This window comes from Impatiens glandulifera, chromosome 1, assembly GCF_907164915.1.
Source record: "Impatiens glandulifera chromosome 1, dImpGla2.1, whole genome shotgun sequence".
Lineage (NCBI taxonomy): Eukaryota > Viridiplantae > Streptophyta > Magnoliopsida > Ericales > Balsaminaceae > Impatiens > Impatiens glandulifera.
Genome location: NC_061862.1, coordinates 85,809,286 through 85,830,251, shown reverse-complemented (window position 1 = coordinate 85,830,251; position 20,966 = coordinate 85,809,286). Strand labels below are relative to the sequence as shown.

Sequence of the window (20,966 nt, the reverse complement as noted above, 5' to 3'; positions counted from 1 at the left end):
CAAAATGTGCATGTTCATGATACCACAACCACAACTGTAACACTCAAAAAGAAATATGTAATGTCTTGATTTTTTGAAAAAACACAAATTTTGATTTTTTTTAAAAGAAAATTTTATTTAGATCTAATATAATCATCGACATATGTTAAATAATATTTTTTTTATATGTCTAGCAAGATTCCATATCAAAATAATTTTATGTTTCTAACTTTATGATTGATTGTATTTAATTCATCTATCAAGTAAAAATTATTTTGTTTTCAAATTTGTTTGAGTTATTAGCTCCAAATTTATTAGTTTTATTGTGTTGTTTTGGTTAAAATATTTTTGTTCATACTCTATTCTAAAGAAACGAAAAATATTAATCATAGTTAAAATGACTTACTTGGATTCTCCAACAATTTTTTTTTTCTTTCAATCTTTTGAATCATTCCTTAAATATATTGTAATCGTGAGTAGTTTCTTGATCATTGTTCTTGGTTGTTTTTAATCGATTAGTTTGATGATTCATCTTCGTTAACGACGTTATGCTTACGAACATTTTCTAATCCGTCGAGTAAGTCGTTGAAGTCGAATATGTTGTTTTCTTTTTTAACCTTGCTCCGATACCATGTTAAAATTTATACGGAAGTTTAAACGTACCTTATTTGAAGATCAATCACAATCGAAGATAAAGTTAAAATTTAAAGAGAGAAAATAGAGAGTAAAAAACGAAAGAACAATTTATGTTATTATTTATGTTTTATTGATGATAATTAATGACTCAATGGATGTATATATACATAAATTTAGAAAACATCTCTAATTAACAAAAATATAAAACTAACGTAATATTCTATATTTTAAATAAAGTATTTTCTAAATATATAATATCTCAATATCTATCATAATATTCTATAATTTTAAATAAATATTTCCTAAATATATAATATCTAAATATTTATCCTAACATTCTATACTTTAAATAAAATATTTCTTAAATATATAATATATAATATCTAAATATCTATCATAATATTCTATACTTTTAATTAAAATATTTCTCAAATATATAATATCTCAGTAGACTCTCATAAATTTATTATTATATTATATTCCTTTTCAATAATAACTTTCTATCATTTCTTTTTAGATTTTTTTATGTTATTTTTTTTCAACTATTAGTATAAGAGTTTCTTTTCAGTTGTTTCAATCCAAAATTCTATAACTATTTCAATGAGATTTTATATTTTTTTTTGCTGGTTTCTTTTTAGGAACACATTGTCATCCCGTCGTTGAACAGATTACAAGACTCACGAGTAATTTTAGATTTTGTTTTTGAGTAACTTTAGATTTTTTTTCGGTTGTTGTTTCACCCCCAACATTCAATGCCCATGTGATTATTCTTTCTTTTCTGAATTTTTTTTAGACAACACATTGTCATCACGTCGTTGGATGGATCTCAACAATCACGAGTTTATCAACCTTCAATATTATGTTATCAACATTTCACAATCTCGTCTTTAACTTCAATTTGTCTAGGTCTCTTCCATCTTGAGTTTGAGAAGATATGTTGTCGTATATAGAATAATATGTTAGAATTATCGGAACTAGATCCTAATTTAAATTGTGAAAAAATAAAATCTGAATGCGGAAGTGAAGCATACCTTATTTGTAATCATGAATGTTCTCTTTCTTTAGAATAAAAATGTTCTTTAATCTTCATTTTCCTTAGATAGAATGATTCTTTCAATTTGATGAGTACGTCAATAGTTTGTCTCTATTGATGGGGACGCAAAAGAGAAATGATTGTACTTTAAATGAAGACCATTACCGTTACAAAATAACCAACATTATTTAGTTATTATAATTTGGTCATTTCTAATTTAGCCTCTTCATAAAATTAGAAATGCCACTTATGTATTCTCACTTTATATTCATGACAAATACACCCTAAGGCATAAACTTAATTTCACATCAGATCACATTATTTGGCTTATATTAAAGATGACATTTGTACAAATATTTTTTATACCAGTGACCCCATAAATTTCAAAAATCTCCCACTGGGTCACGTATGTAAAAAAACTAGTATCAACCATAATGCGCATGAAATTTTATGTCATCTCAATCATATGTTGTATAAACAATTTTATCAATTAATCATATATCAATCTTTAAAAAATAATATTGTAAACCACTAAAAACATCACACATATTGCTAGCATCATCATACCCATGACCTCGCATATTATGAATTTCTAGATTATATTTAGTGATGAAATTACATATTTCTTTCTTGAGTGTTACCGTTGTAGTATCATAAAATGCAAAATTTAGAAAAAATGCTCTCGCAAAACACTATGAACAACAAATTTAAAAGTTATAGCCATTTATTTCTTGTTAGATATATCCTTTGCTTCATGACGTATACTTTTTATTTCTTGAACCTTTCTCTAAGATTACATTAACAATAATTCCATTCCATTTTCTCAAAAGTTTTAACATCTCAATAAAATTACCACGGTTTGGGAATATAAATTATTCATTATAACCCCTTAATATACAATTTTGAAAACTTAGCCAATGACACTCTCAATTGTTGTTGTAATCCTTAATCGATTTTTTGAATTTGTTCGGAAGATTCTCGATTTATTATTTTATATATACGTCAAGTTACATTCATCGAATCAGCAATAAAATTTGAAGATTTATTTTGTACTGAAGTTAGAACCTCCCTCGTGAGACAAGAAAAACACACTTACCTCCATCATTAACACGTTTACAACTTCTAAACTTACAAACGTGTTAATGATGAAGGTAAGTGTGTATTTTTGTCTCACAAAGGGGTTTTAACTCAATGCACAATAAATCTTCAAAATTTTGTTATTGATTTGATGAATGTAACTCGACATATAGATAAAGCCATTAATCGATAATCTTTTAAACACATTTAAAAAAAATCGATTAAAGTTTGCAATAATAATTGAGAGTGTCAGTTGACTAACTTTGTAAACATTTGTATTAAATGTCATAATGCATCTTTAGATTCCCAAAATCGCGATAATTTGATTGGAACATTAAAACTTTTTGGAAAAATATAATGCTAATATTGGTAATGTTATTTTAGAGAATTTTAGAAAATGAAAAATATACGTCAAACAAAGTTTAAAAAAAATCATGCATATTATTGTTAAAAGTGAAAATAATATACGTGATAAATTGACGATTCCAAATTTTGTATTTAGTGGATGAAACGAATGATGAATGATATATTTTACAAGTAACAAATGAATATAACTTTTAGATTGTTGTTGTCCATTGTGTTTTGTGAGAGTATTTTTTTCCTTTCACAATTGTGCATGTTCATGATACTACAACCAGGGGCGGAACCATGCTTGGGCTAGGATGGGCTTCAGCCCCACCTAAATTAAAAAAATGCTTGAGTTGTAGCCGAGGGTAAAGTTTTAAATATATGTATATTAAATTTAAATATGTAACCATTTGTTCGGATGGCTTTGGAATTAATCTGACTAAGAGAATGTCAGGTGATCAAATCCTGCCCTCCCACTTAATTTTATAGAAATTATTATAATGTTAGTTTCTTTATTATATAATAATACATAAATTTTAATTTATCGAAAATCCACTAAATTAGATTTTTATATTTTCTTTATTTATATATTTAGTTTTCACTTATTTAAAATCTAATTAATTTAATTTTTCACACTTTTTTAACTTAATTTTTCTTTAATATGTATAATTTTGTTTTTTAAATTGAGTATTCAAATCACTCTTAAAATTTCGTTTATTTATTTTATTTTAGTAAGGGTTGGCCGAAGATCTATTTAGTAAGGGTATTTGTAGAAAAATTCGATTAATATGTTCACGTAATAGTATAATACCAAAAATCTTACAGTCCAGTGGAAAAAAAAATCCTGGATTCGACTTTGGTTAGGGTGGGTTCCAACCCCCACCTAAATTTAAAAAAAATTTGGGCAAATTAAGTGAATAAACCGGACAAATGAGTCAGTCCCAGGTAATTTTTCATCTTAGTTCCGCCCCTGACTACAATTGTAACCTTCTAAAAGAAATATGCAATGTCCTCGTTAAATACAATTTAAAATTTTATAATATGTGTTTTTAGAGAGATATGATGGTGCTAACAATATGCATGGTGTATTTAATTATTTGCAAACTTATTTCTTATAGATTATCTTTATGTGCATTTGTTTTGCTCATTGACTCCGACTAGCATTAATTGTAGCTACTGAAAAGGAGGTCTCTATATGTCTTTTCGAATTTGACGATTATTATCAATTTTATTATATCTACTTCGAAACGCAATATCGAGTTAGAATCAGTCTAAGATAATGAAATTGATCGTTCTATGGTTGAAACACATTTGTTCAAACTAATATTTTGAGCTTAATATAGTGTAATTAAAATTTTCATAACATGTTTACTCTCTCATAATTGTGTAGAGTTTTATTTGAAACAAAAAATTGGAACAATATGATTTGATTGACAAGTTGATTTATTTAAGTAATAAAAATAATGATTATTGAGAAAAAATTTATTATAGTTAACATAAAAACACTTATTTTGATTTTAATGAGAATTTTTTTTATGTACATTTTGAGTAAAAATCTATTATAGTTAACATAAAAGATATACTCATTAGTTATATTAGTTAATGTATCGTCTTTATAAGATCTCATACATCAATGTGTATAAGATAAAAACTTTTTTTATAATTGAAATGTTATTATTATTTGTTATTATTTTAATATTAAATTAAATTGATTTTCAACAAAAAGAACATAAATCTTGATTTTCTTGAAGAAAAATATCATGTATATCTAGTATAATCATTGACATATATGAAATAAATATGTTAAATAATGTTTTTTTATGTATGTTGATAAAGATTCATATGGATAAAATCAAAATAATTTTATATTTATAATTTCATTAATTATTGTATTTGATTCATCTATCAATTAAAAATTATTTTGTTTTCAAGTTTATTTGAGTTAGCTCCAAATCTATTAGTTTTAAGTTTTATTTTGGTTAAAACATTTTCTCATACTTTACTATAAAGAAAACGAAAATATTAATCATAGTTAGAAGACTTACTGAGATTCTTCAACAATTTTTTTTATCAAACATTAATCGAACTTGTAATCATCCGTAGTTTCTTAATCATTGTTCTTGGTTGTTCTTAATCGATTTGTTTGATGATTCATCTTCGTTGATGACGTAATGTTTACGAACTTCTTCCGATCCATTGAGTAAGTTGTTGAAATCTAATGTGTTGTTTTCTTTTTTAACCTTGCTCTAATACCATGTTAAGATTTATAGGGAATATTATACGCACCTTATTCGAAGATGGATCACAAACGAAAAAGAAGTTGAGACTTAAAGTAGAAAGTAAGAAACAAAATAATAATTTATGTTTTTGTTGATGAGAATTAATGTTTCATCATAATATTCTATATTTTAAATAAAAAATTTCTTAAATATATAATATCTCAATATCTATCATTATATTCTATATTTGAATAAAGTATTTCCTAAATATATAATATCTCAACAGGGCTCTCATAAATTTATTACTATATTTTCTTTTTAATAATAAATTTCTATCATTTCTTTGTATATTTTTTTGGTATTCTTATTTTTTTCTTCAACTATCCTAGTATTAGATATTCTTTTTAGTTGTTGTTTCATCCCAATATTCTATTTCCATGAGATTTTACATTCTTTACTGATTTCTTTTTAGGCAACACACTGTCATCCCGTCGTTTGATGAATTACAATTTACAAGACTCATGAATAACTTAATTTTTTTTGGTTGTTGTCTTACCCCAACATTCAATACCCATGTGATTATAATTTTTTCTAATATTTTTTAGATAATACACTGTAATCACGTCGTTGAATGGATCTCAACAACCACGAGTTTATTAACTTTGAATATTATATTAACAAAATTTCACAACCTCGTTTTAACATTAAATTGTCTATGTCTCTTCCATCTTGAATTTGAGAAGATATGTTATCATATATAGAATAATATACTTGTAAGATATTATCACAATATTATAAAAGAAATGATAAGGTGATGGAATTTGAAAATGATGAACTTGGCTTAATCTGATTAATTGAAAAAATAAAATAATTTCTTTTTCCTCACACTTTTTCATTTTTTTTAAACCAATGACATAATGTTATATCTTCACTCTAATTTTCCTTTCCATATCATTTCTCATATTATAATTAGAGCCATCAATTTGGGTTAGGCCCGTTGGGTTGGCCCGCCCCGCCAAACAATTTAGAAGAATTGAGCTGAAATATTAGCAACCCATTTGGAAGTGGGGTTGGCTCGCGAGTTGGCAAAATAAAATTAATCTGATTTATAGCATTAGCCTTATAGGCATATGCCACATAGCCCTAGTTTTTTTCTCTCATAGGCAGCACTATAGTAGTAAATACTCAATACTTCGTCCATCGGTCGTCGGCTACTTATTTGTCTCGTCTTTCTTCTATTCGTTCTTGCCTTCAAGGGTTCGTGAATTCAAACTTGGTTCCAGTTCTAGAAGCTTCACACTGAAAGTCTGAAACTTAATAATTTTTATTTATTTTTAATGATTTTTATTTGTAGCGAGACAACACGTGGGCTGACCCGCCTAACCTGCAACCCACATTAGCTTGGGTTATAGATTTTCAGCCCACCGGGATGGTGGGCCGGCCCGCCATCGACCCGACAAACGATGGGTTTTGGTGGGTAGGCCCGTCCGACCGCTCTAACTATAATATTATTATGTTATACTAGTAGTTTTTATGTAATTACAATGTAATTTATATATATTAAACTTAACTTATATAATTTAATATATACCCTTCAATACTATATTTCTCCATATTTAACCTATATTATTTTTATATAAATTCGTAATCTTTTTTTCAAAAAGTTATATCTCTTGTGTATATTAAACTTGGTATTAATTTTATTTGGTTCTCTTATATTTTGAATGATTACCTACTAGTATTAACTAGCATGAATCTAGTGCATTCGCACGGATAAGAATATATACAAAATATTATTTTTCTATTAATATTTTTAATAAAATTAATATTATTCAAATCTAATTAATTTAAAATTAGTTTTAGTTTGTACAAATTAAGTTTAATCTAAACTTAATGTTAACATATATTTATTCCTTCGTCACCCACTTAACCCCTTAATTAACCATCATCTTGTATGCCCCCTTACTTAAACCAAGACTGAAATGCTAAACTTCGTTCGTCACACGCACCGCTCCTTTCAAACAAAGGAGGAGGGCATGACCAGCTTCGAATCCGGATCTCTTTTATGATACTCATCACGAATCCGCTTTCCTTGATTGATGACCGACGACTCATTCATAGATTTGTCATCTTAGAGGGGGCCAAAAAATAGGTAAAAGAGTAGGAATTAGGTACTTTTGTGACTCACACTTTTTCATATGCATCTTTTATCCTCTCGGCAAACTACCCACCAATCTTAGTCGACCTCAATTGATGACACATCTTTTATCTCTTGTCAAACTCAACCACTAACCCTCCAATTGACCTTTATCTTGTGACTCACACTTTTTCATATGCCTCTTTATCCTTTTGACAAACCACCCACTAACCTTAATCTTGTGACTCTTATCCCTCGACAAACCACTCACCAATCTTAGTCGACCTCTCTTTTACTCCCACTTCAACAAATCAACAACCAATCTCAATTTATCACACACCTCTTATCCATCGTCAAAACCCAACCACTAACCCCCAACTGACCCTCATCTTGTGACTCACACTTTCAAATGCTTGCCAAACCACCCACTAATTCTGACCTCACACTCGACAAACCACCCACCACTCGACATTAATCTCGTGACCTCACACTTTCAAATGCTCGCCAAATCAACCACTAATTTTAACCTCACACTTTCAGATGCTTGTATTCTTTGTTTAAAAGTTGCGTCATCATATATTATAGTCAATAATGCATTCTTGAAAATCTAAATTTGCATGTTCTGAGATTTAAACTCTGGTCTTAAGCATGGAATTTGAACATTTGAACTGCTATACCAATTGAGATGGTTGAAATAATTTTATTATTTTTTGTATGTATATATATATATTTTGTATTTAATATTATTACCAATTAGTTAATTTTTCTATTAACCAAAAAATTATTTATACTCATAAAGAAAATAATATATATATATATATATATATGATGAGAGAAAAAAAAAATAGATGATAAAAGATAAAATATATTTATATAAAAATAATAATGAAAAATAATATATATATATATATATAAAAGTAACTACATTTATATATATATATAAATAAATAATTGAGAAAATTTGGGAAGGAATGACGCAATATGATTAACTGAAAAAATAATAATTTTTTTTCTCTTTTCTCTCTACTCACTTTTTATCATTTTTCTCTATTCTAATATATATATATATATATATATATATATATATATATATATATATATATATATATATATATATATATATATATATATATATATATATATATATATATATATATATATATATATAATATTTATTCTACTTTCTTAATTAATTTTTTTTATATATATTTGATTCTAGTACTCTTTATCTTTCTTAATTAGTTATTTTTCTTTGCCATATATAAATATATTTTATCTTATATCTTATATATTGTCTTATCAATAATTATATATATAATAACACTTAATATATATATATATATATATATATATATATATATATATATATATATATATATGAGGAGTGATAAAGGGAGAGAATTTGAGAGAAAGAATGAGAATAATTTAATTTGTTCTAGTTTTAATTAATAATTTGTTTGGTTATTAAAATTATTAATAATAATGAATGGAAATAAAAAAGTTATAACTAATAAGTTAGTTTTCAATTTTAGAAAATTAATGGATGTTAAGATTAATTATAATTGAAACATATAGTTACAGTTTTAAAATAATTAATTATAATTTATATATTCTTAAATTAACTAAGCTAAGCTTGATAATTAAAAGAATGTAATATTATGGTTGATAACTAAGAAAAGAGATAATATATTTATTTATATAAGTACATATATTGTCTTATATATTACATTTTTGTTTTAGGTCATTTCCAACTCTTAATTCTATTCTTACACTTAAAATGCAGTAAAAATAGTAATATATCTTCAACCCAAGAACTCATTTTCAAACTCAAAAGAATATTCAATATTCTCAAAATATTCCTTTTTTTACCAACTTTTTAATATTTTCAATACTATCTACATATTTATAAATTTAAAAATTAAACCCCAATATTTTTTTCTATTTAATTAAAAATCTTGAAATCGACTATTTTCATCTTGAAATATTTATTAAATAATGTAGTCTAAAATGTCTTTTATTTTTAATTTGTAGTTTGTAATATTATTTTCCTATTTGTATTTTATTTTAATGTATTTTTAATCTTTTTTTTTAATTTTGTAATTATTATAAATTTAGGATACATAAAAAATATATAAGAAAAAACAATTAAATATATATAAATAATTTATGTAAATATATAAAAAACAAAAATATATTAAAAGATTATATAAAAAATAAAATAAATTATATAAACAAGATTAATATATAGAAAAATAAAATTAAACCTATAACTTTAAACACTGTTTGTAAATATTAAAATACATCAAGGACTGAAATATATATATAAAATAGTTTTTGATGGATGAACAGTATGTGTTTCCAAGAAAGAGAAATAGATCAAAAACCCATTATGCGTTTGAGTTTGATGGTGGGTTGAAACTTCCAAACCCAAAATGGGTTTGCATATGTCGTTGGATTGGAGACAGTCTTATGATATTAAATTATCATTTTAAATGTGTATATATTAATTTGTTGATAGAGTTTAGTCAAATATGAAGTTTAAGTTGTCTCTAGAAATAAGACAAAATGTCGTAAAAGCGGTAGTCTGATGAAAGGATTCGTTGGCACAGTGGTTCAAAGTTCAGATGCAAGGGTGCGTTGCGGAAGACTAACTAGTTAAAATGATTTTAGTCATTAATGTTGAAACCATTCCAATTTCTTGTGTATAAATTATGAGATAAATGGGTAGTCAATGATTTTTTTTATAGAAATTAGACTCGTTAAAATGACTATAGTCAATGATTTTTTTATAGAAATCAGACTCGTTAAAAATGACTATGATGTTGAAACTATTCTAATTTCTTATGTATAAGTTATGAGATGAATGAGTGCCCATAACAATTTCTTATCTAGAAATTTTATTTGTCAAAATGATTTTAACCATAGATGTTATAATCATTCTAATTTCTTGTGTAGAAGTTATGAAATGAATTGGGGCACTTAACGATTTCTTATGTAGAAATTTAATTTGCTAAAGTGACTTTTTCATTTATATTTTGAAGAACTTGTGTGATTAATCATTAGATGACATAAAATTAATGTCATTTGTGTTAGAACTCATTATATTAATGCATTTAAAGAAACAACTATGTGAGTCGAAATTATCTTCACAAAAATTATCTCGGTGAGAACAATCCACCCAGATTTGGTTTGAGCATTGTCGCTTCACGTGGATTATCGGTCAAAGCACGATAATGTAATTACTTCGATTATATATTGTATTTCTAAGTGATTGCTTATATATAACATACATATTAGTTAATAATATGATAACTTGTGATAATTCATAATAAGTATGATTAACTGGTTATTTGCATATATGCGTGGATAAGACTATTGTATATCTATTTTATTTTAATAGAAAATTCTGAAAAAAATTCATAAAATTATGTGTCTTTTGGTATAAAATAACTTTTATGAAAAATTAAAAGTCATCTAATTAATCAAGAAACAGACGAACTGATGACATGAATAATTATTTATAATAATTAGTTAGTTTTGTATTTGATTAAAAATAAATTGTCAATAATCTAATTAGTTGTAATAATTAATATTTTAATTAATTATAATAATTATTTATTCATGTATTTTATAAAAGTATTTGTTTAATGATATATGAACTAGTTATAATATATATGAATATATTAAATAAAGACTTACTTAATTTAGTATTTTTAAAATCAAATAATTATAAGAAAAAATCTTGTTTGATTCGATAAATAATGTGTCAAACGTACTGATATTATGGGATGCAAATGTGCAACCAAAAATAAATATTTAAGCGACTTCGGTCAAAGATGTTTGAAACATTATAATTTCTTTAATAGAAATCATGTGATATGGTGAATATTTATTTGATTAAATATTCTAATTTATTTGATAGGAATTAAGTGTTGAAATAAATATTTTAATTGATTAAATATTTTTAATTTGTTATGTAGAGATTATGTGAAGAATGATTTATATATGAATAAACATTCTAATCTCTCTTTTTTCCCAAAAAAAAAAAAAAAGATTCTAATCTCTTGTATATAAATTATGTTTTATTCATTTAAATATTTATAATATAGTTATCTTATTCAATGTAGGATAAGAATAAAAAAAGAAATTTGTAAGAGAATTATGTGACAATTTCTTGATTATAAAATTATTGATTTAAATCATATAAATATATGTGATTTAAAAAAGGGTATCAACACGAATGTGGGGGAAATAATTTTATTAATAATAACACAAAAATAATTGTGTATATTATGATAAATAAAAAGATAATTTATTGTTAGAGAAATAATTGTGTATATTATCATACTTTGATTAAAAAGTGAACGTGACAATTATATATCACATGTAGACAATGAAAACTATTTTATTACGTGTCTTTTGTACGATATTTTTATCGTTGAAAATTACGATAAAAATGATTAAATCCATTAATGATGTGAATTGCACTACACGAAATACCATGTTGTTATCAAATGATATATTGATATTATTAAATTAAAGACTTTACGTCTAAAAGTGAATATGTTTACACTTAAAAGTGCAATCTAAGTATGAAAATCTTCTAAGAAAATTATGATTGATAGATTAAACGTTATAATTTATAATTTTGACTTATGTCAAAAAATAAAATATTTCTATAAAAAATATGTAATCGTTTACATGAATGCAGAATAGTTCAAAGACATTTTGTCTACTAGATAGTCAAATAATATTTTTAAAAAATGTGTTTAAATGGTAAGCATGTATGAATGACTATGTTTCTTATTAGAAGATATTTCAAGATTGTCTAAGAATGTACCAATGAAAATTCCTAATTATTGTGATAATAATTTGAAATTGGATAAGTTTAAAGTCTAAAGCTTTATACATAATGTCATTATACTATATTCTCTAATAAAATTATCACATTTGATTATGTTAGCCAAAGATAACGTTGTGGATCCACTCATCGAATTATTGAATAGATAGTTAGTTTGAATTTTTTTTTGTGACACTAGCCTATTATAAGTTGGTATGAAGGAAAACCTAACCCATGTAGACTGGAGATCCCAAGAACTAAGTTCAATGAGACAACCTAATTGTACTGACTTGGAAAGTTATTGTTGAAGATTAATCATATAACGAAACAATATATATTTTAACGTGGATAAACATATCGCTTTTAATGATTCTTTGCAAGCAAAGAGATCACATATGTGTGGGAGAAGTTAGGCCGCTTCGAAAGAATTGCACGACTCAATTCTAGACTCTCTCACAAAACCAGGCGTGTGTTCCATGGCCAAAACGGACACAACCACGAGAGTTTAACATGTATCAGAGAGAATTCTATGTGAAAGTGTGTAATCATTTACACAAATGACAGAATAGTTCAAGGACATCGAGTATACTAATCGGCTAGTAAGTTATATGTTTTCATAAGGGAATGTTCAAAGGGTTACATCTACCTATCTTATGTAGAATTCAACTGTTGAACCTTTCACCGGGTTAATCTTTCAATTTCTATTAATGTGGGGATCGTTGAAATTAAACTAATTTCATTAATAAATGAAAATAAGATTGTGAATAAATAAAATCAAATAAAATTCACACTAAATTCAAATGTGAATTAATGATGAATTTAATCCAAATTATAATTAAATATTAATAATTTAATTAATATTTAATACATAATTAGAAAAATAAAGTATAATATTATGATAAACATTTAACTTTAATTGACTTTTCAATTAGCTAGCATTCCATGTCTAACATTTTATTTTAACAAATTAACGTTTAATTCTCAGCAATATATACATATTTTTTTATTCATTTCATCACACACATCATCTTATCATTCTCATTCTAGAATTCCAAAAGTCTTCTCCTTATTTTGTGAGTGATCTTCGAGTTTCACTCTAGAATTCCAAAAGTCTTCTCCTTATTTTGTGAGTGATCTTTGAGTTTTCGTTCGATCTTTTCCGTTGAAACCAATGATAGTTCATGTACGTTAGTCAAGTTTGATGCGTAGTGATTCTAGTGCAAAATCACTACTAGATTCGTTGTACCATGAGAGACAACCATATGTGATAAGCTCCAGCACAAACGGGAGACAATAAAACGGTTTTAAGGGAAATGTGCTAAGCACATGTTTCGAATCAACCATTTATTCCTTCGGTGATATTATTCTTCATATACATTTCATTTATTTTATTTATTTGTAATATTATATTGTTTATATATTTATGTAATTTAAAGACAAGATATATAATACATCTCACGTTCGCTGACTTGCACATGGTTCCTGACTTTAATAGGGGTGTGGGTGTTTGCTTGATGCGCTTCATTCGTTTGACATGCACCCTATTTAATTTTTTTTTTCAAATAAACACAAGCACAACATCAGTTAAATAGATAAAATTCATTTTTAACCCATTTATTTGTTATATTTATTTGTGCAATTTTATTTTATTTAGTACAACATTTTAATTATAAAATATAAGATGTAAAATGTGAGTTTTTATAGATAAAGTTTGAAAATTACAACTAAGTTTTAGAAATCACGCGTTCAATAAATAATAAACATCACATTTATAAATAACCTAGTTTATAATTTTGCCCAGACTTGTTTTATTTTATATAGAAATGCGTTAAAATGATGGAGAGATAAAACCCGACGATCACATGATCGCCGATACCATAACTCTGGTGTCTGTCGAGCGTTTTACCAGAGGATTCAAATCTTGAAAGATGTTCAATTTTAGGCTTTGCCTTAACCGAGGCAATTGTAATTGCTCACATCTCTCCTCTTTCTTCTCTTAGCGTGCACAATTTGCTTGCATTTAGTAATGCCAATAAAAAAAGAAAATGAGAGACCCCGCCACCTTGCGGATCTCAATGACACGGCCAGGAAAGGAGATGAGATTTATAAGCAGCAGTGGCTACTAGCAGAATCAGATGCTTTTCTTACAAGAGAACTTTTCTTTCGCAGGTTCCAGCAACAACTATGTCCTTGCTCCCTGGACGCCGTCTTCATCTGACGAAGCTTCTTCGTCTGGGTAATAAAAACCTCATTTCTCTGTCTTAGAGTTCCTCATTGAGCTCTTGATGGGAAAGCCTAAGGAACCGAAACGACATTCCACAACCCGATCAAAGAACAAAATTAGCATAGGGAAGCATGGAATCGGACGCTAGCCACCTTGTTTCATTCGGGAAACGCGATACTTGACTTTTAACTCTAGCCAATGCGTCACTAATGACGCAAGTGTGTGATTCAAATATAGATGTCGAGACATTGCGGAACACTACATGATATTTGTGTCATTTTCCAGAGTGATGAAACAAGTGTATTAATCTCACGCCACTATTGTCCGAAGACCAACTAAGTGAGATAACCGAGAGGTTTTCACCATCCTACGAATTTATAAAAACGCTAGGTTTTCACCGAATTTATAAAAACGATATAATAATCTCAAGCTACTAGAGTCCGAAAACCTAGGGGAAATTGGACTAAATGACCCTAAAGATAGGGGTATTTGCGTCCGTGGTCACTGATAATTAAATTTGATCTGGTGATCACTTTATTTTTTTTTGGACGAAATTACCCTTTTCGCGTAACGCGAAGTGGCTTCGCGAAACGCGAAGTGAATTAGGTTAATATAAATACTTAAAATTTTCATTTCCTTCATTTTGCTTCTCTCTCTTTCTCTCTCTTCTCTCTCTCTGTTCTTGTTCGTCGGCCGGCGACGGCGAAAACTTTGGCGACGGCGAAAACTTTGGCGACGAGGACTACGATTATGCCCCATGAATCTACAAAAATAAGAAAACCTTAACCTGAATCGATATTTATAATACAGATTTATGTTCTTATTTCAATACCTTCATTTCAAACCCTAACTCTAACCCAAATCGATTTATGTTCATGTTTCCAGCATCTCCATCTGAAAACCTTAAATCAATTAAATCTGTTCATATTGGTTCATACTGGTTCATATTGATTCATATTGATTCATTTTTTTGTTCATCTTATTGTTCTTATGTCGATGATGATATTTGCAGATCATATGGGTTCTGTTTCGCGAAGTGCTTCTCGTTACGCGAAGGGCTTCTCGTTACGCGAAGGGCTTCTCGTTACGCGAAGGGCTTCTCGTTACGCGAAGGGCTTCTCGTTACACGAAGGGCTTCTCGTTACGCGAAGGGCATACTACATAAGCATTACGAATACTAAAGGGCTGATCGTCATGCAAACCGGTAATACTACATACACCCTTGGTGCTTTCATTTGAATTCTTAGTTTTAAATTGTTAAACAAACAAAAGAATTGGAATTGTACCTCTCCCAAACACAGTTAGTGTTTTTTAATCTGAATTTCAGTTTGTGCATTTTGATATGAATGCTTCTAATGTTCACCCCCATCATGTGTAGGGAAAAATCCCGTGAAAAAGGAAGAAATAGAGAGGGTGATAGGGAGAAATCTCGTGAGCGATCTTATGAGAAGCCAAAGGATCGTGAGGAACCGGAGGATGAAGTGGAGGGATTGTATGAACATGAATGTCGTCGAAGAGGACAAAGAAAATCAGACAATCATAATAATGGGCGTGGTGGTGCGCAATATGAACAACTAGAACAAATTGACGAGGACAAAGAAAATATTAGGTGAATGAGAACAATTTTTCATTTCCATAATAGACTACCATCAATATCCAAAGAAAAGATATATCTTATTTGTTCAAATAATAACTAGACTGGTCCTCCATTTTTTGTTTTTTTATAGCTTTATATATGATAACTCTCTAGTCTAGTTTGAAACTTCTTGGTGAGTATGAATGATAAAAACATTACATTTTGGTGAGTTTTGTCTTAAATTTCTATCCCAAATGTAAATAACAAAAATATGTTTATCATTTGATTTCTTTAGGTGACAGGATAAAAGTACAATATTACATTAATAATTAGAAAAACTTTATATATATCTGATTAAAAAAATAAAACAGACAAAAGAAATGAAGCCTCATTTTAATTAGAGAATTTGAGTAAATGAAGCTTATTTTAATGTCCATTAGGATTAAGTTTAATAATGCAAATTGGATTAAAGTCCCTTAATATGAAAGGGAAGTTTATCTAAGTCCAATCTCAATTTCTGTCTCCCCTTTTCAAAATGCAATTCTATAAATAAACCCTTTAACATATAATTATAGAACACCTAAATGAAAACAACTCAATTGTATTGACTATTGAGAAAATCCATCATCTATAACGTCGACACTTAGCCGGTTTCCGTCTTGCTGTAAGTACTTCTTCACTGAATCCAGACCCATATGACGAAACATAAAGCCCTTCGCGAAACGAGAAACCCTTCGCGAAACGAGAAGCCCTTCGCGTAACGAGAAGCCCTTCGCGTAACGAGAAGTACTTCGCGTAACGATAAGCACTTCGCGAAACAAAACCCATATGATCTGCAAATATCATCATCGACATAAGAACAATAAGATGAACAAAAAAATGAATCAATATGAATCAATATGAACCAGTATTAACCAATATGAACAGATTTAATTGATTTAAGGTTTTCAGATGGAGATGCTGGAAACATGAACATAAATCGATTTGAGTTAGAGTTAGGGTTTGAAATGAATGTATTGAAATAAGAACATAAATCTGTATTATAAACATCGATTCAGGTTAAGGTTTTCTTATCTTTGTAGATTCATGGGGCATAATCGTAGTCCTCGTCGCCAAAGTTTTCGCCGTCGCCGGCCGACGAACAAGAACAGAGAGAGAGAAGAGAGAGAAGAGAGAGAAGAGAGAAAGAGAGAGAAGCAAAATGAAGGAAATGAAAATTTTAAGTATTTATATTAACCTAATTCACTTCGCGTTTCGCGAAGCCACTTCGCGTTACGCGAAAAGGGTAATTTCGTCCAAAAAAAATAAAGTGGTCACCAGATCAAATTTAATTATCAGTGACCACGGACGCAAATACCCCTATCTTTAGGGTCATTTAGTCCAATTTCCCAAACCTAGTTATGTTAAATTCGGTTTAATTGTTTCTAAACCGTCGATTATTAGGTTGGTCAATTCGGTTCGGTGCGGATTCGGCCGACTGCATTATCCGACCGAGAGGAAAACAGATCCAGTCGGTTAAATCCATCTTCTTCTTCTCATCTCTATCCTTAAGAAGCTTTTCATTAATCTTTGAATTATGATTTCCATGCTAAAGTTACGCCTGGTTTATCTCTCTAACTTCAAGGTAATAACCTCTCTTCTTCTCTCCCAACCTATTTCCTGATCTTTCTTCCGTTTATCGACTAAGTGAATTGCAAAATCAATTGTTTCTTTCCTTTTTCTCTTTAGGGACAATCGTCATCGCTATCGCAGTCACTATTTGGTGCTTCCAGTCATTTCCCTCATGGACGGTAATCTTCTGAAACAATCAATATCTGAAGTTAACTATCATCTACATGTGAACTTGATGTTTTATTCATTCAACCGGCTTCATATGATAACCCTAATTTGTAACCTGTAGCTTCCATCATGCTGCATACACCAAAAATTATGTTTTTTTTCCAAGTTATTCCATTATATTAGTGAAGTTTGCATTTGCATACAGCTCAACTAGTAGAATCCTTGAGATACTTCACAATCGTGTGGGCCTGTCGTCCAATAGAAACACAAGTATTGGATTTAGAACATTTTGTTCCTCCCAAGGTGCGCATTGAATCTATATACCTTATTTGGTTTCAATTACATGATGTGATTGATTATTTACAGTTTTTAGTATGTTATGTCAATCTTTATATTTGTTTAGGCGTATCTAGATTGAGCTGGACTATGTTCAGATTACAAACTTTAGCATCAAGCCCTGACCACCTGACCTTCACTGTTTGATAGCAATGAAGACAAATTTGCAGATTCAAAAGGAATTGCCATACCTTCCAACAAGTACATCATTTTATAAGTTGTTTATTCCTGAACTAGTAAACTTCTATACTCTATATTTGTGTTCAACCCATCAAAATCCATCTCTTTCAAGGTGCTTAGTTAGGGCCATAAAAGATTCTAAAACAATTAAGTGGCTGTCAGCTCATTTGAAAAGAAGTTGCTAAAGCTTCCAACATCAGTATATAAGTTGTTTATTTCATGAATCAGTAAACTTTTATACTATGTATAGATGTTCAACCCAACAAAATCCAACTCTATCAAGTTGTTTAGGTAGGACCATCAAAGATTCTAAAACAAATAAGTGTCTGGCAGCTCATTTCGAAGAGCAAAATCAAAATATATTGTTGAACAAGTAGGTGTAACTGTTGAGTTCAATGGCGGTGAACTCAATGGAGTCAGTTGGCCACATAATATATAATGGCTTCATTTGAAAATTCTTTTTTGTCTGGCTCATAAACCGATTTTTTTTATACATATCCAAATATGTTTGGTAGGAAAGGTATAGCTTTTAGAATATACCGAATCTGCACAACCTTCAAACTCCTCCTTCGACAATCCAACCGTCCGATTACCATGAATTTTGTAGATCATCAAAATGATTTTTTATCCCTCACCGAGCCCAATGATACACCGCCTTCGGTCTGTGCCGATGCCTTCTTTTAGGCGTATCTGAATATGCTTATGGATCTACTCTTGACTAAGTTTGAGATACACTCAGTTTATAAATGCAATCCCATCCAGACCCATACATCCATTTCCCAGTTCCATTTTTTTCTTGAGAAAATCCAATTTCATTCATTTAAGATTCTTTTGGTATCAAATAGTTTCTTTCATTCGAATCATTTCATAAGTAAGTGCTTTCACAAAACATGCATTCTCTTTCTGTCTAGCAAAGATATATTTCTAATCTATTGGAGACTTGGTAAATTTACCAAAGCCGAAAAGGATTTATTTCATATTATGGAAAAGAAACTAGATTATGTATCGAGTGTAGTATGAGCTAAAGGGTGTTTCCAATTTTTCTTATCTATTGAAAGTTGAGTTTATTGTCGAGAAAATGGGATGACACGATGTTTCCAATGGTAAAAAATGTATTATTGGATAGGAGTCAAAATTTTCCTTCAACTTGATACCATGATGTGTATGAGCTCAAGGACTAAAAATATGGCTTAAATTTTATTACTTTTGGTAATTTTCTTGATACTTTCAGATCTTACAACTAAGAAGTGTGTGTCTTGCTCCTCTGTGGACATGAAACCAATGAGTGAAGAAGCAGCCAATGGTCTTCTACCAAAGGCATGCCTCGGATCTATTTATAACATCCCCCTATTCTTATTTAAATGCGTATGTTACACATAATATCTCTTTAGGTTCCAGAATGGAATTTAGTTAATGAGGGTGAAGTATGGAAACTGTGTCGGTCCTGGAAAGTGAAGACTTTCGCCCGAGGCATGCAGTTTCTTCAGTCTGTTGCTGAAACTGCTGAAACAGAAGGTATCATCATCTGTGACTCCTATAGTTTATTTTCATTACACACCACCCTTGTTTGAATCAGTTTTGGAAGCACTCCATAAACCGGTTACTGGTACAAATAACATAAAGAAATGTAACCAACGTTTGTTGGAAAAAGCAACCTCAAAGATTTGGGACCAAACTTGTTAAAATTATTGCACTTCCCTTGGAGAATAATGATAATGTTTTATAAACTGTAGGTCACCATCCAGATCTTCACCTTGTGAACTGGAACAATGTCACAATCGAAATATGGACGCATTCTGTTGGTAAGCATCTACCTGTCACAAGTGTAAATCTTTGATTGTTTTGATATAATAAAGCTCATAACGGTTGTCAAACGAATAGTTTAGTCTTTTGTATTTTCCCTCTCAAATCTCAATAGTGCCTAGATGTTGAAAATAAACTGAACAATGATGATCATCAATGGTTTTATGATGCAGGTGGACTAACAGAAAATGATTTCATTCTGGCTGCTAAGATAAATGCTCTCAAATTGGATCACCTTCTGAGAAAGAACCCAGTTTGATTTTCTCCTAAACCTTGTTTTTCAGCTTTTCTTTTCGTCGATGTTGAAATAATACGACTTACTTTGGATCTTGTTCCGACTTAAAAGTGAATTTTTGATCCCCTCTTCTAGCCTAGCGGCAAAAAGAGGTGGATATCAACCCTAAGTTCCTGGGTTCGAGCCCGTCGGGCGGCAAGTTCTGCGCCTGGTTAAATGATTAAGTGTGTTTGCGGGCTACATACTTAATCCGTTGTCCTATTTTTTGTCCCATTTTTTAAAAGTGAATTTTTGGGTATTTTATAATGTTCTAAAAATAAAAAACTAAAGTTATTTTAGTGTTTTAGTTTATGAGATATGATTAAGGGAATTGAAGCAGTCTTACTGTTTTGCTTACTATTTTATACTGTTTTGCTTACTATTTTATGGCTGTAAACTTATCATAATCATGCATTTATTTATAATTTGGACACTCAAAACATGGTAAAATATTGGATAATTCTAAACTCATCAAATTTAGAGTTCATAGTTTAATTTGAAAAATATTAATTATATATTATTAAT

The 20,966-nt window shown here is 28.8% G+C and overlaps 1 protein-coding gene across 2 annotated transcripts; it reads left to right on the top strand.

The window, feature by feature from the left end:
• Positions 1-17,494: 17,494 nt before the first annotated feature.
• LOC124921997 (pterin-4-alpha-carbinolamine dehydratase 2, mitochondrial) lies at positions 17,495-20,801 on the top strand. 2 transcript variants are annotated; one of them, XR_007097749.1, is made up of 8 exons: positions 17,495-17,693; positions 17,798-17,859; positions 18,054-18,151; positions 19,596-19,681; positions 19,756-19,879; positions 20,098-20,166; positions 20,341-20,512; positions 20,686-20,801. XR_007097749.1 is itself a non-coding variant. In XM_047462710.1 (7 exons), the coding sequence occupies exons 1-7, from the start codon at positions 17,646-17,648 to the stop codon at positions 20,424-20,426; spliced, it is 573 nt and encodes a 190-aa protein (XP_047318666.1). In that variant the 5' UTR covers positions 17,495-17,645; the 3' UTR covers positions 20,427-20,740. The 2 variants fall into 2 exon arrangements, 1 of the variants encoding a protein (XP_047318666.1); XM_047462710.1 differs by having other exon boundaries at positions 20,341-20,740.
• Positions 20,802-20,966: the final 165 nt, after the last annotated feature.